Source organism: Petromyzon marinus, chromosome 42 (assembly GCF_048934315.1).
Source record: "Petromyzon marinus isolate PM22_M1 ecotype Great Lakes invasive population chromosome 42, UKy_Petmar_22M1.pri1.0, whole genome shotgun sequence".
In the NCBI taxonomy this organism is placed as follows: Eukaryota; Metazoa; Chordata; class Hyperoartia; order Petromyzontiformes; family Petromyzontidae; genus Petromyzon; species Petromyzon marinus.
In genome coordinates this window covers 12,369,240-12,396,824 of record NC_133708.1, presented here as the reverse complement: position 1 = coordinate 12,396,824, position 27,585 = coordinate 12,369,240, and the positions used below count along the sequence as shown (strand labels likewise).

The window sequence follows — 27,585 nt, the reverse complement described above, 5'->3', positions numbered from 1 at the left end:
AAGACGACTGTAGCTATGCCAGTGTCTCTGTTTGAGTATATGGGTCTCTGTGTGAGTATATGGTTCTCTTTGGGAGTATATGGGCCTCCTTGCGAGTCTATGGGTCTCTGTGGGCATTGTTCTATGGGCGGAGTGGAATTCCAGACGACCGGAGCTGCAACAGAGAAGCGACGTTCCCCTCGTAGGGTTCGACAGACGATAGGGCTTGACGAGGAGGAGGGAGGAGTAGGAGGGAGAAGGAGGGAGGAGTAGGAGGGAGAAGGGGGGAGGAGTAGGAGGGAGGAGTAGGAGGGAGAAGGGGGGTGGAGTAGGAGGGAGAAGGAGGGAGGAGTAGGAGGGAGTAGGAGGGAGAAGGAGGGAGGAGTAGGAGGGAGGAGTAGGAGGGAGGAGGGAGGAGTAGGAGGGAGAAGGGGGGTGGAGGTCGCTCGCGCCCGTTTGGAGGCAGCGAGACGGAACGCACGATGCGATGGGGGAAGCCAAGTTAGGCCGGTTGACCCACCTCGCTTGAGCAGTGCCAGTTGAGGCGAAGACGCGGTGGAAGTCGGAGCCGAGAAATGGCAACAATTCATCAAATTAATCTGACGAGGACAAAAAAGCAAGCCCCCCCCCCCCCCCACTGGCACGGAGGAGCGGATGTGTGGCTCAGGTGGCCATCGCTACGTCTGTGTCACTACTGAGCTGAGAGTGACATTGCAATTAATATTTAATAGGGAAAATTATTCGGAGGGACAGTTGTAATATTTATGACCTTTATTTAATATATGCGATGGGGGGGACACGTACATGACCTTGCCTCAGACATTCCAATTTGAATACAAAGCTTTTTGAATTCCCAAAACTCGGTCTTGGGCTTGGAACTCCAAACCTTGACCTGTGCCCTGTTGTTGAAAACTTAGCGAGCACTTAATAATAGGTTTTTTTCTGGCAACAAAACTGAAACCTTTTTACAAGGATTCATGTCTGCATTAACCACAATACCTGCAGTCAAAATGCAAACAAAAAACATACTATGATAATATATGCATTGTCCTTGAAACTGATTGGTCCACACCAAGGGACGGCTTTCTTTTGAGCCTCGACTCAATTGGTGCTCGACCAGATGACGCCAAAAGGGGAAAACCCGTATTATTATATTTTGGTACTGGCAAAGGAGGTCTAATGATGTTAGCGAGCACCTATAAAGGATAGAATCGTGGACAATGTTGGGGTTGGGGGGGGATGGGGCGGTTGTGATGAGCAACACACTAAACATCAGCACTGTCTCATCAGTTCTAATTTGTATACAATGCGCCAGGTGAACAGTAAAAGCAGAGTCAACCTCGGGGAGGGCCCAGAACCGGTTCAGCACTCGCCACTGATGTGAGCCGTGGCCAGGAATCGAACTTGGGTGACGACGGCCGTGGCACAGTGCATGTGAGACACTGTGCCGCTGCTCCGAAACAAAGAGAAAGATCCCCCGTATAGCCTTAACAGACTGTTGGGGCAAGTGCTGTCAGTGAGGACCTATGAATGCCGGCACGGCAGATTTTGTCTCCCTATTGGCGACGTTGACACACCGCACCAGGTACTCATTTGAGGCTTAGTCGACCAAGGAGAGGCCCATCACCGGACCATCACATTACAAAAGATTGCTGGCTCAGTACCGGCCACTGGCGATCTGATTTCATGAACGCGCAACTCGACATGTGACACTCCACAACACCGACCGTTGTCGTCCACCACCATCAACGAACATCCACCCATACTGATGATCGTCCACCAACATTGATGATCATCAGCCTTGTTGGTGGACGATTGTCCACAAACACTGATGGTTTGCCGCCTCAACCACAACACTGAACCATCGTACACCAACGCTGAGGATTGTCCACCAGCTACGACCATCTTCCATCAACAATGATGAGCATCCATTTGGCCACCAAGCCGTGACCATCATCCGCCAACGCTGGTGGTCACCCGCTCAACCACCAGCGCTGACCATCGTTCACCAACAACGACCACCACCCTCCATCAACACCGGTGACCGTCGATTCGCTGACCGACTCTGACGATCATGCACCAACGCTGGTGGTCACCCGCTCAACCACCAGCGCTGACCATCGTTCACCAACAACGACCACCACCCTCCATCAACACCGGTGACCGTCGATTCGCTGACCGACTCTGACGATCATGCACCAACGCTGGTGGTCACCCGCTCAACCACCAGCGCTGACCATCGTTCACCAACAACGACCACCACCCTCCATCAACACCGGTGACCGTCGATTCGCTGACCGACTCTGACGATCATGCACCAACGCTGGTGGTCACCCGCTCAACCACCAGCGCTGACCATCGTTCGCCAACAACCACAACCACCACCGTCCATCAACACCGTCGACCGTCCAATTAGCCCACCATCCCCTGACGATCATCCACCAGCACTCGCCCGCTCGACCGACGCTCGCCCGCAAACCTCTTGCACTCGCCCGCCTTCGCAGTGTGCGGCAGTGTGAGTGGAGGCGCGGAGGACGAGGGCGAGTCGGCCGCCGGGTGGATCGAGGGCGCCGCCATCCTCCTGTCGGTGGCGTGCGTGGTGCTCGTCACGGCCTTCAACGACTGGAGCAAGGAGCGTCAGTTCCGCGGACTACAGAGCCGCATCGAGCAGGAGCAACGCTTCTCCGTGATCCGCGGCGGGCAGCTGCTGCAGCTGCCGGTGGCCGACATCGTGGTGGGAGACATCGCGCAGGTCAAGTACGGTGAGTCGGCGGTGTGTACGGTGCGAAAAAAGTTCAACTCACATTGATAGACGTCATTCTTAATATTAAAAAAAAAGGAATGTGCTTGGCACGGGCACCTCGGCCAATGGTTGAGACTGGTACTGGAGCAGCAGCCGGTGATGGGTAAATGCCGTAGCAGATGAGCACTGCAGAAGAAGGATCTATGATATCGGCTGTGGATCCTTTATGTGTTGCTACAATGGCAGCACCGTATTGTACCATGAGGCCGTAGCGGCTTGGAGAGAGACCTTTCACAGCAGTGGAGTGAGTGGTCATGGCCAAGGCTACGGTTTTTGGAGCAGATATCCTGCATTTGAACAAAGTGTGTGGAACCTTGGCACGGGCTGAAAAACACATCCTATTAGAGCCTTCCTTAATTTGTTGTTGCAAGGCACCGGGATGTCGTCTGGCAATGCCGACGATTGTTCGCTCCGTCCACCGCCCCACCTCCGATAATATCGCTCCACCAGCGTTAGCGATGAATGATCGCCAATGCCGGTTGGAGGGGGGAGTCACGGAAAGACTGCCACCGATGATAGATGGACAGACGGATTGAAGGACAGTTGTCGAGTCAAACACACCAATACCAATACCCGCCATTCGCCGCTAAGTGACGGTGATGTCACCACAGCGCCACAAATACACACACAGAAGTGGACAGACAGATCAAGGTCAGGCAGACCGATACGGATGGACAGACAGAAGAACAGATGGATACATAGATGCACGTGTAGACAGAGAGACCTACGGACAGACAGATGAACCGATTGATAGACAGACAGACACAGATAATTCAGATAGATATATAGATGACATGCGGCAGATAAGACAAAGCCAGACAGATATCTGGTAGGGAGACCGACAGTTAAATGAACAGACAGGCATACACAGAGACAGACAATTCCATTCGTTCCCTCCTCAGTCCCCATTATTACTGAATTAGTCAGAAGAGTTATTTAAATTTTTATTCTGTTTCATAATTACTTGCGCACCTCTTGCGATTAAAAATATAAAAAGATCTTGCGCTCGATTGACTCGACTTATTGTGCTAAGAGCAGCAATGCTAATTACGAACTGACGTTAATTACCATCATTTATCGTGATTACGAAACCCCTGGCCCTATTCAGCTCGTTAAACATATTTTTTTTGGAACCCGTCGAACTTTTCTTGAGAAAAAAAAAGTTATCCGACGTGTTTTTTTCTTTCGGGCTTGCGCGGAAACGTCGGTACCACCTCATCCACCATCAGTGATGCTGCTACGCAAATAGCGGGACCGTGGAGTCGTATTTCTGTACTAAATCGCAACGCAGGCGGAAACACAAAACTGTTGCGTTTGGAGCCGGCGAAAAGTTTTGTGGTTCCATACGTTTTTCGAATCCAGATTTCACACCATTATATGTAAAAAAAAAAATTCTCAAGTGGAGTGAGTTGATGGTCACGGCTCGGTCACCGCCGATGACTGCACAAACCCCACCGCCATAATGTTACATTTTCTGCAATTTAATTTGGCTAAATTCCAGCTTTGAGCACGAAAACAATATACACATAGTTTGATTTCCATGCGCCGAACTTATTCATATCAGGGCACTTAGGTAAAACAGCTCCCCCCACCAAGTGTTAATAAGAGCTCAACTTAAAGGCATGTCCTCCGACATCTCCTTCCACGGATGGGCTTTCTTTTCGAGCACGGCACGATGCGCTGCCCCATGACGAGTTCCAATTGGCCGCCGCTTCGATCTCTCGGCGTCACGATGCTGGAATAAAACTGCGGCACGAGACAAAATTACACCGGTGTGCACATGGGGCTCCACATTGGCACGCGCTCATCTCACAGTGGAAACGGCCGTTGCTTGTCAAGAGTAATGTCGTGACGATTCGACGCCTCCGCTGACCTCCTGCCCTCGTTCACCACCACTCCCCCCCCCCACTCCTGTGCCCAGGTGACCTCTTGCCTGCCGACGGGATGCTCATACAGAGCAACGATCTCAAGATCGACGAGAGCTCTCTCACCGGAGAATCGGACCACGTGCGCAAAAGCATCGACAGGGATCCAATGCTGCTCTCGGGTGAGGCTTTTCTAAAATCTTTATCAGCTGATGATGTCATCATCATCATCATCGTCGTCGTCGTCATCCACGCAGCAGGAGCAGCATATTGTGTCATAAGCATTGTAATTGAAGCAGAAGGCGCTCTCGTTATCAGAGGAAGAAATATCATTAGCAGCATGCGGCAGCAATAATCATCTTCATCATTGGCAGCAGCTATCATCAGCAACAGCTGGAGTAATCTCAGTTACAGCAGAAATATCAGAAGCAATTATAGGCACTATCATCATCATAGCAGCAGTAACTACAGTATGATCATCAGGAGGAGAAATCTCAGCAGCATCAGCAGCAGCATATATAATCATCATCAGCAGATAAAATTATCATCAACAGGAGAAAATCCAGCAGTAGAAGCAACAGGAGCAGCAGCTATTATCATCATCATCAGCAGCAGTAACATGATGACGGTGTTATCATGATGGCGATGATCATCATCATATTTTATTCCAAACTTGGAGTGGATTAGTGGATTACTGCATTGTGCTATGAATCTGACAAACCCCACAACCCCATGCCCCAACGATAACCCACAGCTCCAGGCCCTAATCCTATACCACAACCCCAGGTCCTAATCCTATACCTCAACCCCAGGCCCTAACCCTAACCCACAGCTCTAGGCCCTAATCCTATACCACAATCCCAGACCCTATCCCACAACGCCAGACCATAACCTTAACCCACAACCCCAGATCCTAACCCTAACCCACAACCCCAGAGCCTAACCCTAACCCTAACCCACAACCCCAGCCCCTAACCCTAACCCACAACCCCAGACCCTAACCATAACCCACAACCCCAGACCCTAACCCACAATCCCATACCCTAACCCTAACCCACAACCCCAGACCCTAACCCACAACCCCAGACCCTAACCCACAACCCCAGGCCTTAACCCACAACCCCTAATCCCAATCCACAACCCAAGACCCTAACCATAACCCACAACCCCAGACCCTAACAATAACCCACAACCCCAGGCCCTAACCCTCACCCACAACCCAAACCCTAATAATAACCCAAAACCCCAGGCCCTAACCCTCACCCACAACCCCAGATCCTAACCCTAACCCACAACCCCAGAGCCTAACCCTAACCCTAACCCACAACCCCAGCGCCTAACCCTAACCCACAACCCCAGACCCTAACCATAACCCACAACCCCAGACCCTAACCCTAACCCACAATCCCATACCCTAACCCTAACCCACAACCCCAGACCCTAACCCACAACCCCAGACCCTAACCCACAACCCCAGGCCTTATCCCACAACCCCTAGCCCCAATCCACAACCCCAGACCCTAACCATAACTCACAACCCCAGACCCTAACAATAACCCACAACCCCAGGCCCTAACCCTCACCCGCAACCCCAGACCCTAGCAATAACCCACAACCCCATACCCTAATCCTAACCCACAACCCAAACCCTAATAATAACCCAAAACCCCAGGCCCTAACCCTCACCCACAACCCCAGAACCTAGCAATAACCCACAACCCCAGACCCTAATCCTAACCCACAAACCCCAGACCCTAACCCACAACCCCAGGCCCTAACCATCACCCACAACCCCAGACCCTAACCCTCACCCACAACTGTAAACCCTAACCCACAATTCCAGGCCCTAACCCTCATCCACAACCCCAGGTCCTCATCCATAATTACACCTCGGCAATCATTAAATTGTGCAGAAATAAGAGAAAAATTACAGGAGTAATAAAAAGCACCGTGCGTCGGATATGAATGGAAGATCGTTGAGGGAATGACACCTCTATAAATCGGGGTTAAGTGTTTTATTATTCTCCCAAATGTATTTTTACGTAAAAAAAAATTCAACAACTCATTTTTTGTATGCAAAATTATAATAGCTCTGTGATTATTATTTTTTGACATCATGAATGCTTCAGTGGAACTTTTAATATCCAAGCGTGGTTTTCTGAAAAGGGTCTCGTTTCTTTGGTACAATTAAGGCATCAATTTGTCATTTGTATTTTAAAGCTTTCCTAGGCACACACACACATATGATCATACATTATGCATGTGTATATGATCATGATGCATGCATATATGAAAATTATAAATGTGAATGATTATTATACATGCAGGTATGAAAATTATACGCAGAAATATGAAGATTATACACGTAAATATCAACATTCTTTGGAATCTGGTGATTGGCTTCAACCACAGCATAATTTTCATTTGCAATAAATAACTTTGCTTCAGCAGGTGTAACCAACAGAGGTCGATAATACGCCGTACGCTAAAACCGTCCTTTTAAAATAAACTATATATTTATGTGTTAAAGAATGTCAAACCCCGCTAATAAATCATCGGCAGGCATTTACATTTCTTGAAACCCCCGTTCTTTCAACACGGGTCTGCGGAATTTTGCGGAAGTAATTTTTTCAAGTTCCCTTGCTCTCTAAAAATGATGGAAAAATAACCTTAATTAAGTCTTGTAAAACACAGGCCTGATTGTAACAGCGAGAACAAAAAAAAAATATATATGGCATTGGCAATGTTATTTCCTTGACACATTGTTGGCGGAGAAAGTCTTCGTGAAGGTGAACTTGACGCCTAGATTTGTTTTTCCTCTTCAAACTTCGAAACGACTTTTGTGAGATCCCCCCCCCCTCAACCCCCTTTCCCTCCCCCCACCTCCCCAAAAACAAACCCCTCAACAAACACTGCGGCCTTAAAAATGAAAAATGTAACGACGGTCGACGTTCCGGGCAACGGCACTTGTTCGCAGCACATTAATCGTTCACTGTTAACATGTGGGTCGCGCGCCGCTGCCAACGCAGCATCGCCAACTTGTTTCATTTGTGAAAACCAGTGGCTGGCATAGGTTCGAATCCAGGTGAAAGGGGTCGACTCGACACTTCAAACCCAGTCGGGTCAATAAAATGCATACTACTTTAGAGTATGGTGTTCCCCTGTGAAAAAAGACAACTAATCCCTGTCAGAGAAATGCGGAGTTTCCATCCATAAATTTAGGCTTTTCAACAGTGGAGGAGCACTGCTCCAGACTTGTTTTAGTGAGAACCCACTTTAACTTTCGATAATTTAATTTATTGCTAATTGCCCCAGTTACGTAAATTGACATTTTATTTTTTACCAAATGCATTCAAATTTGTACCACCGGCGTCTTGTCATGAACAAAAACGTGGTGTGTTCTCTTTTTACGCAGTTAGGAGAGGTCACATTTTCCCACACACTGTGCTCTCATATTGTGGAATGACAGTGCAATCGATACTTTACTCTCAGAGTTGCAATTTAGCAAATTTAAGTGAAAAAAAATCTAATTTAATGTAATGCTTTATGGCGTAATCATTGTTGACTGGGGTTCAGGCCATGATCTGGCCGGACTTGAGGACTTGTTCTAATCATGAGTAAATCTTCATTTAAACTTCAACAAGGATATCTTCAATGTCACATTTCGTGTCATCGCTACTTTTAGCTATTGCGGTTTTAAAAAATAACTTGACTGCCATTCCTCGGGGGTGGGGGGGGGTCTTACAACTCTCACGCTGTTGTCTAAATATGCAAATTATTACATTGGATATCTCTTACGTAAGCAATGTGAGAGCCCAGTAGGCTCATTATTATTGACAGGACCACGCATGCCTTTGTCTCGCCCGGTGCTTACGTTCTTGGCCCACACCACATTGGGAACTCGTTTTGAGGCCGAGTTCACCTAGGGGAACACTCTGAAGGTGGCCAAAATAGAACATTTCAAGGTCTTCCTCTCTTCCCACTGACGGTCGAAACAAATACCCTGTCATCATTATTTCCAATTAGCGTGCAATTCTCGGGGAAGGCAATGACTGTCACAGACACAACGTCCACCGCCGCTGTGCATCGTGGAAAGGACTTTAACCCAGTTTTCCACAATTCTAGTGCAGTGTCACGCAGTGTGTGTCGGCTTCTAACATGCGTTTAACTAGATACGACAAGAGCAACAACAGCAGCTGTTATTCACAACAGAGTAGAGGTGACATAATCACAGCGCTTGTACCGGGCTAGGTCAACGTCGAGGCCATTGTGTGAGTGTCTAATTCCTGCACCAATATTTGAGGAACAGCAGTCCCAGCAGTATCAACCCCAAGTTGCGCCATCAGTCAACCCCAAGTTGCGCCATCAGTCAACCCCAAGTTGCGCCATCAGAGTCAACCCCAAGTTGCGCCATCAGTCAACCCCAAGTTGCGCCATCAGTCAACCCCAAGTTGTGCCATCTGAGCAGAAGGAGTTTTTTTTGTTCCTTACACCAAGACCTCACAGAAATGTTCATCAAATCTGCAAACCTGTTCCTCGGGGGGGCGGGGGGGCGTCAGAGATTGGATCATCACTCTGTCCCTTGGGGGATGCCAATAAGACAGACACACACAACAACAACAACAACCGCTATTTGCCATTAAGTGACGGTGACGTAACCACGGCGCTTGTGCCAGGCTATGTGCCCATTAAGGCCACTTGAAGTGTCGAACGCCTGCTGGCAGATCACGGGACAGACCCAGGTGCCGTGGGTTGATTGACCGAGATGAGTGGCCGATGCACCATCTGTGCCCCCTACTGTGCCAACTTGCTGTGTTTTAGCCACCCGGCCCTCCGCTCGTTGTTGTGAGCGGCACTCCTCTCTCCTCTGTTTTTGCAGGAGGGCGACTGCCTCCAACTGCCCAGTAGCGTCCTTCACGAGCCACACAAACTCACACACACACACACATTCATGAACGCATGAATGTATGCATGCATGCACACACACATGGCCCATCAAAAAATTATCCCATCGCCTCTAATGCACATGTATAAAAATAGCGTGACAGCTCATTATAGCGAGCTGTCATTGCGCTCCAATCAGGATTGTTTGGACATGGAGTTAGTGGGGGGGGGGTCGACGAAAGGTGAAACAACAACAGCTTAATGGAACAAGACAGAATGAAAAAGGGAATGTAGAAAATTATTTACAGACTTTGCATTTTTATAAATAAGGAGCCTTGTGATCAGAACAGTTACGAATGGAACCTAATAAGTGCATGGTTCAGGATCGATTTTTACTTTCAACGGGGGTCCCATATTTTATATGGAGTGTTTTGGGCTATAACTCCTGGTTATCAAGCAGCAATTGTTAAACAAGCCAGACTGTTGATGAGACCCAGAATGTTGAAACTGGTCCAGAGTTTGCTTGCTTAAACAATTGCTGCTTAAAAATGTTGGTCCAGAAAAGTCGATAGGCTGACAACGAAAATATATCATAAATGTATTTGGAGGCTGCAAATAAAGTTTGCTTATACAGTACAGTATTTTCGTATTCTAATAAATTACAAGAGTATTTTTCTTCCAGATGTTACCAACCTCAGTAAGTGTTGTCAAGAACTATTGTAAACACTACCACAGGCAACTGTGTCCTTTTTTCAAGAAAGCCTCGCCAAGTCTCAAGACGTTTTGTTTCTTTCTTTGGGCACGTGTTGTCCAATTTCTTTTTCAATGGGCACGCGGCATCATGTGGTGGATAGCAAGGGGGTATCATCTATGTCAGGGGAGAAGACACTCAAAGCTTTACGCAGACGAGTTAGGAACCTACTCGCTGTAGTACTCGCCACTTTGCAGCCCAGTGAATTGGAAGTCTCGCATCACCAAACTAGTTAAAACTATATATATCTTGTTTTGGAGCTTTTGTGATTGCAGGAATAATAAATTATTTTATTTATTCTTATTTTCTCTTTCTACGTGACTTTACCGAAAGAACCAAAGAGTATATATATATTGTTTTACTAGGTAAGGCCCACTGAGCTGTATAGCTGTTTTTTCAGAATCGACCTGGCCACAAATGATAGCTCGATGATGTGGCTTATAGGATGGAAATTTATAGCTGCCAAATACTCTAAACGCATGTCTATTATAAATGTGAAGGGAACAACCGGATGGCCCTGACAAAAATCCACATGACCACACGGAGAGAGAGACATGCAAACTCCAAATATATAGGCGTCAGGGTCGGCATTGAACCCAAGACCTCTTGTTACCTGGCGATGTAGTTCACATCCCAACCACCGTGGCACACCAACCCTCCGCGCCAACGCCACTGTGCATGAGAGGTCCTGTGCCTCGATTCGAAACAGAAAGGTCATTGGGGAGACCGAGACGGTTAGAAGGAATTCTTGCCCTAACAATCATTGTTGGTGAGGTGTTCACTGTCAGGGCTTGGCCTAGCCGTCTGAAAGGCCTTAAGGTTATCTTACCCCTCCTGGGTTTTCTCTGATTTCGTCCATCAAGCGAAAGATCCCAAAGGAGGACCTTCCTCAAGAAATGTATTGAGTCTCAGCGATTCTCTATTGGACAAATAATTGGTATTATTACCGTTTAACTAAGAATCTCGTTGATTTTCGATTTGATATTGCATTAAAGAACAGACTAAATCTATCGCTGAGTGGCTTTTGGGTTCCCAGAATATCACTTGAGCTATCACCAGTTAAATCAAGAAATAAAGCATAAACTAAATAAAATAAAATCACAACCCTCCCACAATCACCGAATCACAATGGCCACCTTTGTTCATTTTGTTTGTATTTTGTGCACAAAAGCAGCATTTTAACAACAACAACACAAGATGCTTCTCGCAGATTAATAATACATTCATTTTAGAATTTCTTTTCATTACGACTGAGTGCCCTATTGATTTTTGTTTGCAGTCCGTATCATTTCTCCTGTCGGAACGCGCTTGAATTATTTATTTACAGACCTATTAATTTATTTAAGAGTTGTAATGCTTCGCCATCAATGCGGCTGGGTGGTTGCGGTGATGAGGTGCAAGTACTTCCATCACAATCCCGATGGCTGGGAAAGGGGTGGACTAAGTTCACCATCGCCGCCGGGAACCGATGAAATTACTACAGTGCCGCATTCTCCGGGATTGTAAGACGCTCGATAGACTTATACAAATCTGGTCACGTGTGCACGATTAATAGATGCACCCCCCCCCCCCCACCCCAAACTCTTTATGTCACAGTTATAGTAATTTATAGAGGTTACTTGAATTTGTATGGAATTGTTCCTGGCACCTCTTGCTCTCATATTATATTGCCACTTTTTGTATTATTCACGTGCATTTCATTTTCCGTATATTCATCAACAACAATCATTTTGCAGTGATGTTATCTTCATCATCATCATCATCGCCGTGACTTTGATTTCTGTTGAGGATGATGATGATCGTGACAATGATGGTGAAACTGCTGCTGTTGATAGAGCTGCTGGTGGCGATGACGATGATGTTGATGATCGCGGCGGTGCTAATGGCGATTGACCATGGCGATGATGATGTTGCAGGTACCCATGTGATGGAGGGCTCGGGCCGAATGGTGGTCACAGCTGTTGGCGTCAACTCCCAAACGGGAATCATCTTCACGCTCCTGGGAGCAGCCGAAGAAGGCGACAAAGACCAAAGTAAGAGGGCCTTCACCGGGCCCATCGTGTGATTAGCTAACAGCGGGGCAAGCGGGCCACAATCAAGGCCACAATCAAGGCCACAAATCAGCCAATAGCCAGGTCACAATCAAGGCGCGGTCTAGTTACCGCTTGGTCACAACCGGGTCACAGTGAATCCACAATCATGAGTACAGTCATGGACACCATCAGGCCACATTTATGTTACAATCAGGACACAATCAGGCCACAGTTATGTTACAATCAGGACACAATCGGGCCACAGTTATGTTACAATCAGGACACAATCGGGCCACAGATATGTTACAATCAGGCCACAAGTGTGCTATTGTTATGCATGTTGCATTTAGGACATAACAAGGTCACAATCATATGACAACATACTCTTTGGGTCTATTCGGTAAAGTCACGTAGGTAAAAAATTAAAACAACAAAAATCACGACGTTTCGGCCACAACACAAGCGGCCTTCATCAGGTGAAGGGACCAACCTGTCCAGCGGACAGTCGGCTTACTATTACACCACCACTGCGGCAGTATTCACATTTCACTTCCAGAATGGACGTACATATGATAGCACGTACCCGTTTAGAACCGTTGTGACGTTTCGGTACGCTTGGCAAACCGTGGTATTAATCTCGAATGAACCACAACGAAAAAAACACGGCCAATAAATGCTACTACAAATGTGTTTACACCCATTAATAGCACTTGTTCTGACCTCTACATCTTTCAAACCTCTACGACTGCTTTAAGTAAAGGTGCGGTGTGTATAATTTATATATATAAAAACACAAACAGCAAAACATTAATAGCTTTTCCTTTGAGCTGCAATGAAATGCTGTTGTGAAAAATTAATTTGGGTGGCTTGTTCTCACCTTGAACAGTGCAACAGTCCTTTTCATCAGAGAAAATATCAAATTAAAAAGAGACGCGCTCACCCGCACACGCAAACAAAGAAAAAGGGCCCCCGTCTAGCCTATACGGGCTGTTGGGGCAAGTGGTGTTAGTGAGCACTTGTTAAGGCTGGAGCGGCGCACGAGAGGGCGGGTGGCCAGCACCACGTCTGGCTGCCTTTGTCTCTGCAGTGCTGATTGTTACACACCGTGCCGGATACTCATTTAAGGCCGAGTCGACCTCGGGGAGACCCTAAACCAGTTGAAATATTCGTCCCTGTTATTGGTCGACGGTGGGTATCGAACTCGGGTCGCTGGGTTTGCAGGGCAGTTGCCCTAAACCACCACACTCCCGCAACTCCACACACGCTCGCGCGTATACACAGCGTGTGCACGCACGCACATAGCAATCTCACATCTTTGCCTTCGGGCTAAACTAAATGTGGAATGTTACACCCATGGGGATTTTACGTGCCTCTTAGAATTAATCTGCTCACTAGATTATGTAGGTTTGGTGTGTTTTTGTTACACTTTATATTTACACACGCACACACACACACAGTGTGATGTGTTAAGGGAGAATAAGCAGCTCGCAAGCTTGGAATAGAATAACGGCAAGAAAGAATTGAGGACATAACATCGGGAAGGAGGCGGTGGCGCAGGGCGGATGGGGGTAGGTGACCGAGACGAGTAGCGGAGTGGCACCCAGAGGCTGGCAGCCAAGGGGGGGCGGGGTGGGGGGGGGATGTGGGAGAGCTGAAGCCACGTGGTGATGACGATGAGAGCGCAAATATGGTCCTCAAATTAGATTATTAACTCGGTTAACAAGTAGAATACACAGAGACCGATGGTAGTGATGAAGATGGTGATGAGACTGCAGTATCAGACCGAGGTCTGTGATGATGGAGATTGTAAAAGCAGAGCTTTGACGTCTGCGACGATGATGAAAGACTCTGAAAAATCAGACCTTCGAGGTCTTGTTCATGGCAGTGAAACACAGAATCTGGCACGAGGATGAAGATGATGAGCCAGACTTGCTGGTATTCATCCAGCTCCCCCTCCTCTCTCCTCCCCCCTCCCACTTAGGGATGAATCTTCTGTACTCAGGGCCACTGTTCAATGCACGAAGCAATTACGATCGGTCTCGTTTGTAGAATCTCATTCCCATTTCAAAATGTTCCGTCTCGTTTGCACAGTTTTGTTCGCATCATTAATTAACCCACGCGAGATGTCTTCACATCACGTGCATACAATTTGCATCAATCACAGAACCGAGGGAGGGAACGGACGCCAGAGGATGATGAATCACCCGGTAGCCCCCCCCTCCCCTTCACCCGTGCAGGCGCTTAGATGGATATTTGCGACGCGAGGCGATGTGGAGACGGTGACGACTTAGGGAGGCCTTCATCCAGCAGTGACCATAATTGTCGACGATGAAAACCAAAGGATATCGATTGTTACATACGTGATTTAATGCACCTATCATGGGCGTACTAATCTATATTAATTGATGAATCAATAGAGCATTACGCCCACAACTTAGTAGCAGCAACGCTTTCGACTTGTTTAGATATTTGTGCAACAATGCGTCCATGCATGAACAGGCGATGCACATTGTTTCACCATAACAAGTTTTTTGCTTGTCTATGGCATTGTTGTTTGTGCTACCTCACAAGCTGGCCTTCGACAATACTTTCATGGCAAGGGTGCGCTGGGCTCAGGGACTCGCGATGGGCAGGTCAGGGGGCAATGAAAGAGCACGGCTTAAATCACCGACTTCAATCCTGGGTCTCAGCCATCCATGATGGAACTGGCTTTCTTGACGGCTGTATTTGAATGGTGTCGCAAATGGAAGGGAATGTTTGAGATGTATATAACCGTGAGCTGTGGTCAAAGCAATCTCACACGCACTGCTGCTTTGAGAGAGTCGGAGGAGATTAATCACCCCCCCCCCCCCATAATATCCAAATGACAAAACAAGCGCTCGTGAGGTAACCTCGAGGTTTTAAACGAAAAAGTTCCGTCACAAACAGATTCAACCCGGTCACCAAATGAGGGCACTAAAGCCTCCGTGCGCAATTTATCCCCTCGGCTGTGTGTCCCAACTCTCCTAAACGGACATCAAAGCTTCGTTCACGAGGAGAGGGTAAGAGGTGTCGGAAAGGTCACCGCGGGAAAGAACGATACAATGAAGTCAACACGTTCGTCAAGAACATTGTGGCCTTGAAAGTGAGAATATGTAGCCAGCGTCCTTTCGAGAAATAGCCCTTCTCCATAGCACATGACGAGAGAGGCCAGAGAGAAAACGAGTTGATAAGAGTTGCAGGACTGCACCTCCGATTAACACGGTTGGCTACGTATGGTACGAACGAAGTTCAACAAACATACATAGAATGGGACCCTGACGGTGTATGAAATAATGTAACACTTGCATTCATCTCGCCACGGTGGCAAGATGTTAACTACCTCATCTGGTATACACGAGGTCGTTGGTTCGATCCTGACCCTGACGCCTACTGTATATTTGATGTTTGCTTGGTCTCCTTGTGGTCGCGTGGATTTCTCTCCGGGTCCGTCGGTTTTCCCCTCCACATTTAGCAACATGCGTTGAGAGCATTTGGCTGCCATAGATTCCCACGTAATAAGCCACTTCGTTGAGCTATAATTTGTGGCCAGGTCGCTTCTGAAAAAATAGTTTTATAGCTCAGTGGGCCTTACCTGGCACAATAAAAAATTGTTTATAGTTTTATATTTTTACTATAATGGAATGCGTTATCTCATAGCCTGGTTATTTTAGCCTAGAGGACCCTCTGATGACAACTTCTTCCTCTGCGGCACAAGACAGCTCAGCACTGGGCTCCAAGTGAGCACTCGACTGTCAGGAGGGAACGATGGTTGCTCAGTGTAATTCAAATGCAGTCATTTGCGGGTCACATCTGAGACTTGCCAAATTTGGGCCACCTGAGATGGCAAAAATTCGAGTTGTACCGACAATTTTTAATTGACGACGACTATCAATGCAGTGGCGGGACTCCTTGAGCCTTGAATGGTTGACCGACTAATGCGAGGCGTGACCTGGTGTTAAACGGTAGCTTCGCTAAACAACCTCTGATGATGCTGCGTCGTCGCAATCGCCGATGAGCAGAAAGACTGCAAAGTCGAGGTCAGGATGCCTCCGTCAGCGTGATGCGGTGGAACCCCCACACCGATGTTGTCTCGAAACGCGTGGGAGTGATGTCATATGATGTCACCATTGTGCCACAATGATAGTCACTTAGAGTGCAATAACTCTTATTCACTCCTACGTATGTCTGTATGTTGAACTTTTATTGTAGCCAACCGTGCTAATATCCAACACACCCTTTAAATTAAATTGGGAACCAATTTTTTTGTCATTATTAATCAAAGTTGCTGAGCATTGCAGTCGACCCAAAGGTTCAACATGCCAAGTGGCCGGCAAATCAATTTTTGCCAAGGTGCCAACGACAAACAGCACTCTTGAAGGCGTTATGGACGTCACACGTTTGGGGGGGGGGGGGGGTAAAAAAGTGGAGAGACGGGAGGGAATTTCCCAGTGGAAGCAGCGACAGAGGTGAAGCAGAAGGAGAAGTGTTGTCACCTGCAGAGTTGTGGTTGAATGCCAGTGCTGGACCCATCCTGAAAAAGGATGATTAAGACTCAAGCAGGCTTTCTTGGTTGAAATAAAGGACATTATTGTTATCATCATCATCATCAAGGAGGTGTATTTAATTGACTGTAGTTGCAGTTCTATGGCATCACCTTGCAGGTTTAAACAAAGGATATTATTATTAAGAGGCATGTTTATTTGACTGCAGATGTAGTTCCATGGCGTCGCCTTGCAGGGACATTTTGCCTGACGAACTTGAGCCTCTGCTAAGTGCGAGGGCTCCACGGGGGCCCGTCCTCCTCTTCCTCTTCTTGTGACATGATCTGATATGATTTGTGATAAGAAAAAGGTCCAGGGGAAAAAAAACAAATCCACGTCAAAAGTGACGAGTGAACTCATGCCAGGATAACGATGAGACTGATGCCATCAAATGAGATCAGCTCATTCGAGTGATTCGTCACCGAGGCATGAAGGGTAACGTTGGCATAGTTCTGCCGTCAGCTATTACGCTGACCAGAGCCAGCCCTCTCCTCTTGTCTGGGTCATGGATACGAAATATTTTCCGTAGTTGTCGGTGTCACCGGTTACAGCACAGCCCGATTTATGCGAACATTGAAAAAAATCACGAATTAAAGCCAAGCGTGGCGTGTGGGGTAAGTGCAGTGTCCCCTGGTTTGTGAATTAAAATGTCCCTCATAGGGCTCTGAGTTGTGGTTCTGCGACAGCTAGCTCCGTGGGCCGTTCTCTTAATGACACTGCGCGACGCTCCGCCCCGTGAGAGTTCTGATTGGATTCTTGGTCTCATGACGATGCAAATAGAAACAACTGGAATAAATGACAAGATACGCAAACAAATGTAAAACCATGCAAACAACATTTCAGGACATTACGCATTAGTTTGAGGCACGCTAGTAGTTTTCTCTAAGCTCCATGGTTCGCTGTGTAGCTGATTTTGGTCAGCTCTCACGAGTGGAACTAAACGGAACCCGTGATCTCAGTCCGAACAAAGTTCATGAAGGAATCAGTGCATAATCTGAATGTTCTAAGGGGTCATTGATCTGCACGTCAACTGGCCACAGACCCGCTCGTGTGCCGCATCCGCTCGAGACGCGCGCTTTCCCTCCGCTCTGTGGACGCTGCCCGCCAAGCGTTGCACCGAGGGCACAGGAGCGGCGAAATAGCTCGACGACGAAGGGGAGGAGGCGGTATTCTGTCCACTCGTCGATTTTTTTTGGGCGCTCCTATCTTGCTATTGCCGGGACGGCGGTGGCGGCTGCGAACGGGCGAAATCCGAGGCGAGGGTTGATGGATCGCACGAGCGATGGGAAACTCTCATAGCCGTGGGCATCGAGGTGCCATAACCCTGGCTCGTCGGGAGAAGGCGGTGCACAGCAAGTGTGGACTAATCTCCATCTGTCCCCTCTCTATGGGATATAGTGTTCCCCCCTTGCACACATGGGTTTCCTCACATATGTAAGCACTCATTAATTTGCCGTTAACACCTCAATATACAGAGGACCACAGCGCTTGGGGGGGGGGGGGGGGATTTTGTGCTGGTTCCTCCTGGCGCCTCCGACTCGTTCTCTGTTTTCGAGAACGAGCGATCGCTGTGCGATGCGTTTTACAAGTGGAAAGTTGCTGCATTGTTGCATTCTGCGATTGTTGTCACATTCTGCGATGCGTTTTACAAGTGGAAAGTTGTATTGTTACATTCTGCAGAGCGACGCTCGTGATTATTCTGAGCTTTGTATTTCAACATCTTCGGTGAGCTAGGAACCACCATCTTAAAGAGAGGGCCCTTGCCTTCAGCACCTGGGAGTTCACCAGCGGCGGTCGAAGCAATTCTCTCTCTGCCGATGAGACGCTGGATGTGACGACCGGTCCAGAAGTTGCTTGTGTGGCATCGATGGCTGTCGAAATGAGCTCCCTGAAGGCTGTGCAGTGGATGGACTGCGTCAAGAAAACCTGCATGTTTTATGTCTTCTCTTTTACTTCGCTCCTCGGGGTGATCGCTTGTTTTGAAATCGGCCAAAAATGTATTAGATGGGTAAATAAACAAAGGCAGGAGAAAACAATTTGCGAGCCGCGATCTGTCGCCGTTTATACTAATTGTGGAAACAATGATACCAGGGTCCCTGGCTCCTTATTTTCGAAACAGAAGTGTAAATGAGTGCAAATTAGAAATCCGTTAATGCGAATTACTCCAGCTCCCTCGTGCCTTGATAAACAATGCCAACAAGCGGCATCTTACACCTAACAACCGAATGGGTAAGTGACACAACATTTTATATCTATAGGGGGGTGCTGAGAAGGAATATGTTTTGATACATCACCAGTCTCAAATTGCCGATTACTCGTGGCTGTTTGAGTATACAACTTGCCAGGAGCTTGAGGGGGGCGAGTGGCTCGCAAATCCCAAGGTGGTGAGATCAAATCCTGTTTTGGGGAGGGTGGGGCGGGGGGGCTTGACGCAGTCCATCATCTCTTCGGGATGGGGGGATGGTCGATAAAATAGGTACAACTTTGTGCAGAAGTCAACGTAGATGGATACAACTTAATATGTAATAAAATATCTGTGTATTGCCAGTTCGAGTAAAACCTATTGTTATATTTCATACTTTGATACTGGTAAAAAAAAAGGAACCATGATATAGTAGTAGATGGATGGACTCACCTCTGCCACAGGAACATGTAATTTCTACCACTGACTCAGGGCTGTAAATAAGTGATGAGAACTACCTCGATGCTCATGGGTTAGAAATCACTCGATTACTATTTTTCTATGCACATACCAGAATTTGGCACTTTATCATCAGAGTAATCCCAAGTACTTGGGTGCCTTAATGGTTTCCATTTTCGTTCTTTTATCGATCCACTATTGGATAAAGGACCTACCGATATCGTGTTGGTCATGGGGGTTGTTTGTCCGTACTTCACCATGCTGATCCCGTGCCGGTTGGTGAAGGGTTGGAGGGTGCCCCAGGACCAGTTCAGATGTCACTCGCCACCGATGTTATCCATGGCTAGAATGAGAATAAAATAATAAATTGATAAAATAACACAATAATATTCTCATGACGTTTCGGCCACAACACAAGCGGCCGAAACGTCGTGAGAATATTATTGTGTTATTTTATTTTATCAATTTATTATTTTATTCTCATTCTACGTGACTTTACCGAAAGAACCAAAGAAGATGAATCATTGCAGTCACGAAAGCTTTAAATCGAAATTTATCCATGGCTATCATCATCATCATGATCAGCAGGCATGATGATGTATATCGACCGTCTTTCACACTGTACGAAGTTAATCGGAGGTTCGAGATGACGACGGATGATGACGATGATGGGCTGAATCAACCATTGACCGGGATTTAAACCCACGTCCTTCTCAACTTCGAGTCTATGGGGCCATTGGCAACGATGCTCTCAAAACTAGTGACGCAGCATCATAAAAGACAAAGAACCCCCCATATACCCCGAATAGACTGTTGGGGCAAGTGCTGTCAGACAGCACCTATGATAGGCCGGAATGGCACACGAGGGAGTGGGTGGCCAGAACCAGGCCCCGACCGCCTTTGTCTGCTTGGTGGCGATATTTACACGTCACACCAGGTACTCATTTTAGGTCGAGTCGACCTAGGGGAGGCCCAGGACCGGTTCAGATAATCGTCACTGGTGTTGGCCGTGAGCGGGGACGAACTCGGGCCACCGGGTTCGTAGCGCAGCGAGCTAACTGCTGCTACGCCACCGCTCCCCACAACCACCACTCTCACACCAACCACACGTCGCTGTCAGCCATCTCGGCAGTGTAGGGCATCTGAAGGTCACGGGCGAGGGAATCGCTTTCTCGTTTTTTGGTGGCGGGCGCCGTGCATCTCGGTCACAGATACTCATGCTCGGAATCCGTCCATCGCAGGCGAGAAGCTCAGCAGTGGGGCTCAGGCCATGATCCCAGAGCCCCTTTTACAGCACATGTTTTCAGTGCACTACTTCTCTCTGTTAAGGGCCAGGCCTGCCAGGCAATCCGCGAAGTTCCACACTGTCTTCATGGAAATCCTCAGAAGTTCTTTTGCCATTTTCAATATCAGGATTGGGTGCTATGATCTCAAAGAGGTGATTGGCCTGTGCATGTCAGATAAATGGAGTTCAACATACATCATATAAATTCCGTGAAAATGTAACAGTTTAATATTAATGTATACTTTTTTTATAAATTAGAAATTTGTACTCCGATATAATACAAATATATATCATGCAATTGCACCAGTAATAACAACAATCTAGGTTTGGTAGCAGCACGATGAGAATGCTAGATTCAGAAGACAGCAAGTTCAAATGTAGATTAATGCGGTTATTATCAGAGGAATCTGCCGCACGACTCTCCTCCTATCAGTGAAATTTCCACAGACAACAGGAGTTGCCAGGAGCAACTGCAGCGGCAGCATCATTGGTGTGCCGTGGACAACCCGATAACAGGATGAATATTCAACCACTTTAAGGTGGCACCTCTGATCTGTAATGTAGCTGAAAGAGGTATTCTATTCTGCGGGTGAGGAATTTGCAGGTAGATCAGGGTGGTCGGGGAGAATATTATTGCGCATAAGAAGACCTATATTATATTTTTCGTTCAAAGTGGCACAGTTGGCTACGTACGGTGCAAAAGAAGCTCAACATACATACACGAGGTGAAGGTCAAGAGGTCATCAGGGCCAACATTTGTGGTACCCCTATCCATCGCCATTGCTGCCTTCCTTCTGCTAGATCTCTCAGCTGTTGTTGTGCACCTGATATCCGGGCACGTTAGGCTGCTTCAGTCTCGTCATGGCCACCGTTTGGCTGCCGAGGGTTCCCCTTTGCCTCTTGGACTCGTTCACATTTGTCCGTATCATCGTGTTACTTTTATTAAAAGATTGTGTGCGTGATTTGTCTTTAACTAGGGGTGGAATGTTTGGTTGCCATCAAGTTTAAGTTACTGCATGTCGTTAAAATTATGCATATGCTCATGTTATACTTTGACTCGCATCATATTTTTCAATAACATCTTCACCACTACCACCACCTTTGTCGTATCATTGTGGCCACTGTTCCATCATCATCATCAACTACGCAACAATAATTAATATAAAAATCATAACCGCTACATCATTACCATCGCCTACCACTACGACCACAATACTCACCACCAACAACTGATTGGATTTTCTCACCACCACCACCAACTCTATGCTGAATACCATCACCTTCACCGCTATAACAACCATCTCAAATGCCATCTTTATTTACACCACTCCCATTCGCACCTCTTTTTCACCACTCATTCCCACTTACCCCACCTTCACCACCTCCATAACTTCCACCACCACCACCCTGCGTTCGCACATCCACGACCTCCACCACACCTGCCTCATTTATATCACCACCACCGCCGCCACTCATTAACTTCACCATTACCACTACAACCACCACTACCTGCATTCTCAAATCCACCACCACGGGAATTCAAAAATCTATCACCACATCCATCATCACCTCCGTCGCCTTCACAACCTTTCGCGCCACCTCCGTCCCAAACCGCCAACGCCACTGACTGCACTGCACTCAGGAAAGCCAGCAGGTGTGCAGGAGGGCCAGCCCCCCGGGGTTTCGTCCCCAGCGGCCCACGTTCCGGGCCCCCGGCCTCGTGCCCGGGGCCACGCTAATTCTGCCGCGAACCCAAACCCGGGTGTCTCCAACGGTATGTGCCACCGCCGTCCCGCCCCTCTCCCCGGCGAAATTAATGCCAACTCCGTTGAAAATCGCCACAGGGACCGCACTCCACCCTGGGCCACTTGAACTCCCTCGTGCCTTCCCGAGTTCGCCGAGCTGCACAAGGAGGCTCATAATTTGGCCGTGTCTGAGCTAAAATAGAGCCAGCACTGACGAATTCGCGGTTCCGATCAGGAGCTTCAGCTGCCCTTGAACAAACAGAGTTCCCAAGTATGGCGATTGGATCGTCTCAACCCATTATTGCTGGCAGCGCAATACATAAATCAAAGTTGATTTTTTTTCTCAAAAGTAAATCCGGGTCTGGGAAATAAAGCATGAGCCCACGATGTAAATACCAACCAGTAATTCGTGAACTTCAGAACAGGATACAACGTGCACACGCGTGCCACTATAACAATGGGAGTTTTGTCTCATTGCCTTGAAGCAACGACACGTGATGAGTGAGTTTCACTGGGGAAGTGTGTATGACAATCAAATCGGAGTTTCCCTGTTCTAATGGGCAAATGAGATGGCACTCATATCATCATTCCCATGAGGGGCTAGTTTATCAATAGGATGACCACTGTTGACTTCCCATGGAGTGGTACACACAAACTTCATCTCTTCGTGCCCTTAGTGCTGCAATGTCAGCCCACATGCAAACACACTCAACAACATGCAATTGGCCCAACATCCCAATTCAGGACCGTCCTGAAAATGTGCATTCGGCCTCCCTCTGCCCGATGCTCTCCTGGGTAAATAAGTTATTAGAAGGGGACAATTTCAGTGGAGTTGTCATGGTTTTGTTAATTCGCCGGGATCTGTGGCGTAGAGTAGTGCACAACTTGGTAAAATCTGCTTCGCTCTTGTCTACTTCTCTGTCGGCATTATTCGCAGTCCGACTTCCCTCATTCTTGATCCTGCGTTGACGTCTTATTGCTGGAAAGGCCCAGGCTTTATAAACTCTGCCAAACTTTGCCAACTCTGAATGTCTTCCCCGGAAATTCCACTCCCGCTTCGCTTAAATCCAAGGTGTCGTGTTGAACGTGTGACACGTAGATTCGTGATTCACCGTGCTGGAATTACAATCATATAAAAACAAGTAACTGCCGATGATGTAAATGACGACATCACTCTAGAAACTGCCCGATGATGCTTGATGTAACTGTCAGTGAAATGGCGTACCCATTTCAATGTTGTGAGATTTCTTTCCAACACACACCGGTGGTGTTACTGAAGCAGCTGTAAACTGGCAAGTTTGTTCATCACGTGACAACTTTATTCATTGGCCGTGTCAGGTGGAGAAGGGTGCACGACAAAGTTTTATTTACGCGACCCAACCCAACAAAAATCAATTACCAAATAATAATATCGGTCATGGAGGCCTTCTTCGTAAAAATTTGAACATTGGTAATTATGTGAATGAAACTAGTGACAAACATATTTGTCGAAAGGTCGATTCTTATTTATTTCAACCATGACGACGGAGTGCACGAAACGCAATGACGATGACCACGACCGCCCACTGTCAATCCAAGCTTGGCCACGATGAGCCGAATTTAACGATGCAGGCAGAGACAAATCCACAAGCCCTCTTAGAGCCAAGCTAAACCAAACTTTTTATTTTATTTTATCAGGTAGGGCCCACTGAGCGATATAGTTTTATTTCCACAAATGATAGCTCAACGAAGTGGCTTATCACGTGGAAATGTATTGCAGCCAAATACTCAAAAAGCATGTTGATTCTAAATGTGGAGGAATATGCACGTAACCACATGGAGAACACGCAAACTGCAAATATACAGCAGGTGTCAGGGTCGGGATCGAACCCACGACCTCCTGTATACCAGGCGAGGTAGTTAACATCTTCGAGCCACCGTGGCACCCCAGCAATGCGCCAAGAAAAAAAAACAAGCGTGGTGATTGGTTGGAACTGCATAGGAAGAGATTCACCGAGTTAATGGATCGGTCGACGTGAAAATATTAGGGGAGCGTGGGGGGGGGGGTGAAACTTACACGTGGTTCTCGCCAACGTTTAACAACGAGGGGCAGTGCAGCGTTTGACTGCTCGAGTGGGCGAGATCGAGAGAGAATGACGACATGAAACGTGAAATCCACAGCCACAGACTTGACTACCACGCCAGTGACTAGGACTCTTGACTAAAATGCAATGAAAAAAGATGCTGGCCAAATGAACACTGCTTGGAAATCTATATTATCCTGCTTATCCTTGAGCTATCAAAATGAAATGTATTGCACTAATTGTTGAATTGTTGTGCTGCTCTTAAAAATCTCAATATATTTTTTTAAGTGTATTCATATTTAGTAATTTCCCCCTATCGATGATACGTAAAAATGTCTTATGTACAAATATTTGGCCATTTCAATTATGTATGGTAAATTCCTGCTTGGTTATTTATGGAATTCCAGCCTAATTATAAATTGTCTGGGTCAATTCAACATAGCATTAAAGGGTTTTTTTCGTATACCAGTTTAGCTCCATTATAAATAATGTATCTCATATAAATTGTAAATGTCTGGCCTTATAAAATATCCGTGCATGTGCTGTTGGTGAGCACCTATTAAGGCAATTACAGCACAAAGGAGATAGTGCAGCCAAACAAAGATCCCCCGTATAGCCTTAGACTGCAGGAGCAAGTGCTGTTAGCGAGCAGCACCTATGAAGGCTGGCACGGCACACGAGGGGGTGGGTAGCCAGCACCACGCCCGGCCGCCTTTGTCTCCCTAGTGACGATATTTACACATCGCACCAGGTACTCATGTGAGATTGAGTCGATCTAGGGGAGGCCCAGAACTGGTTCAGATATTTGTCACTGGTGTTGGTCGTGAGCAGGAAGCAGGAATTGAACCTGGGTCGCCGGGTTCATAGCGCAGCGCGCTAACCGTTAGATTGCCGCTCACCATAGCAGTGCAGCCAACACCACACACACACACACACGTGCCCATCCACGGTTTTCTGTCTAATGTTCATGATATTGCCATTATACCTGGTCCGACAGCTACTTGGGGCTGAGTTGACCTAGAGGTCGCCCAGAGCAGGTACACACGGATACCATTTTCTACCATGGTCAGGAATCAAAACCAGGTCACGAGGTCGTAGTGCAGTGTTCTAACCACAATGATAGGCCATCACGTCCAAACTACTAAATACAGATCACCTATTGTGCAGCCTTCGCAGACACACAAAAATGCACATTAAATACACACACTCATAAATAATAGAGGTTGTTGGGGTTATATCGCGTAAATATCTAAATGTGTCGTTAAAACCCGCCACCACCCGACAAATCCAACTCGTAAGGTTTGTCACGTAAACAGAACGTGGCTAATTCGTCACTAGTACAGCACACCGGTGTGTTGGAGAGCCAAGCCACAACATTTACAATCAGAGTACGACGTTTCGCCAGTAATTACAACTAGCTTCATCAGGCGACAGCCAGATTTGTGGAAAAGTCTTACTGTTTCGTTCCTTATATAGAGGCGTAGATATGTCGACCACCCTTCTGCGATCTTGCACAATTGGGGGGGGGGGAGGGCATTACTGAGGCAACGTACATTATGCATGTGCATTATGCGCTTTGAACTTGTCCTTCCTGTCTATTGTGTTTATTCAAATAGCCCTACCAACGGTAATCCCTATTGAAGTACGCTGCCTTTGTCGGCATGTATTTAAATAATGTTTTATTTTGTGATTCGCTTCCACGCAGCAATAAGGCGGTAACGATCTGAGCGGTTAAAGTTATTTAGATTTCTTGGCCAGTAGAAGCTAGTTTTGCACAAAACCTCTATAATGGACGATATTGGTCGCGAAAGCCTACGTGTTAAACTGACATACTCACTACTTAAGCACACTTATATCTCACCTGCAGCAGTGCATATAGCCTTAACAGACTGTTAGGGTAAGTGCTGTTAGCGAGCACTTATGAAGGCCGGCACGGCACACGAGGGGGTGTGTGGCCAACACCACACCTGGCCACCTTTCTCTCCCTCGTGGCGATGCTCACACATCACACCAAGTACTCGTTTGAAGCTGAGTCGACCTAGGGGAGGCCCAGGACCGGTTGAGATAATCGTCACCGGTGTTGACCGTGAGCGTTAATCGTACCTGGGTCTCCAGGTTCGTAGCGCAGCACGCTAACCGCTACACGACCACTCCCCTGTGTGTATGTATATACATAGGTTAATGTATATACACACACAGTGCCGTGTAATATTCACACGAAATCATTGACCACATTACAATGCACAATCTAACACGGTGACCATTAAATGTAAATATTAGCATCGCCCGTTGAGTGCAAGGGGGTGCTCCAATAATATTACTGTAATTTTTGCATTGGGTCCCAGGCGGCATGTATCACTGTGTTGTATTTTGCAGCCTGCTATGTCTGGGTAATTCATATCAGTCATTGCTAAAGGTCGCATAACGCATCGAAAAATATTCAGATGTTCTCGCGCGTGCGTCTTCTAACTCTGTTTTAACCACCATCGGAGTCACGGTCCTTCTTTTCCGTTTAAAACCCATTCCTTTTGTTGTTGTGTAAAATGCATTTGTATGCCTTCAGGAAAAAACCAAGACGCAACTGTGGAGACTGACAAAGGTAATGAGGAAAAATATATACAGTACAGTATATATAAACCAGAAACAAATAAAGTTGTATTTTGATTTAAAGAACCAAGAATATAAAAAAAGTTGTGTTATATTTCTGTAAACGACTGCCACTTTATATATCGAGGTTATAATAATAATACTTGTGCAGGGTATTGGAAAGTAACGCTACATTCAAAAGCAGGGTTTGTCCGATCTTCACTTCCAGCAATGAGCCGGCAACCTCGGAAACATAGGTTAAACTCCCCGGCAATGGGGGTTAGGCTTACTTATAAATAGTCTCCGATTACAAATTACGTGCAGTTGAATATCATTTTAAATACGTGCAATTAAATATAATTTAAGTGCACGTGATATTTTAAAATTC

The 27,585-nt window shown here is 47.0% G+C and overlaps 1 protein-coding gene across 7 annotated transcripts in view; it reads left to right on the top strand.

Moving 5' to 3' along the window:
• The window catches only part of LOC116951307 (plasma membrane calcium-transporting ATPase 2-like), a 200,269-nt gene that overhangs the window by 102,879 nt on the left and 69,805 nt on the right, over positions 1-27,585 (top strand). For 5 of the 7 annotated variants that reach the window (XR_004404165.2, XM_032969843.2, XM_076073533.1 and 2 more), the window contains 5 exons: positions 2,484-2,741; positions 4,704-4,829; positions 12,199-12,315; positions 22,446-22,577; positions 27,175-27,210. Coding sequence is in view for 6 of the 7 variants with exons in the window: in XM_032969843.2 (XP_032825734.2) it covers positions 2,484-2,741; positions 4,704-4,829; positions 12,199-12,315; positions 22,446-22,577; positions 27,175-27,210 (669 nt within the window). In the remaining variant the exon portion in view is untranslated. The remainder of the gene's footprint in view (positions 1-2,483; positions 2,742-4,703; positions 4,830-12,198; positions 12,316-22,445; positions 22,578-27,174; positions 27,211-27,585) is intronic. The other 2 variants (XM_076073532.1, XM_076073534.1) reach the window with 2 other exon arrangements.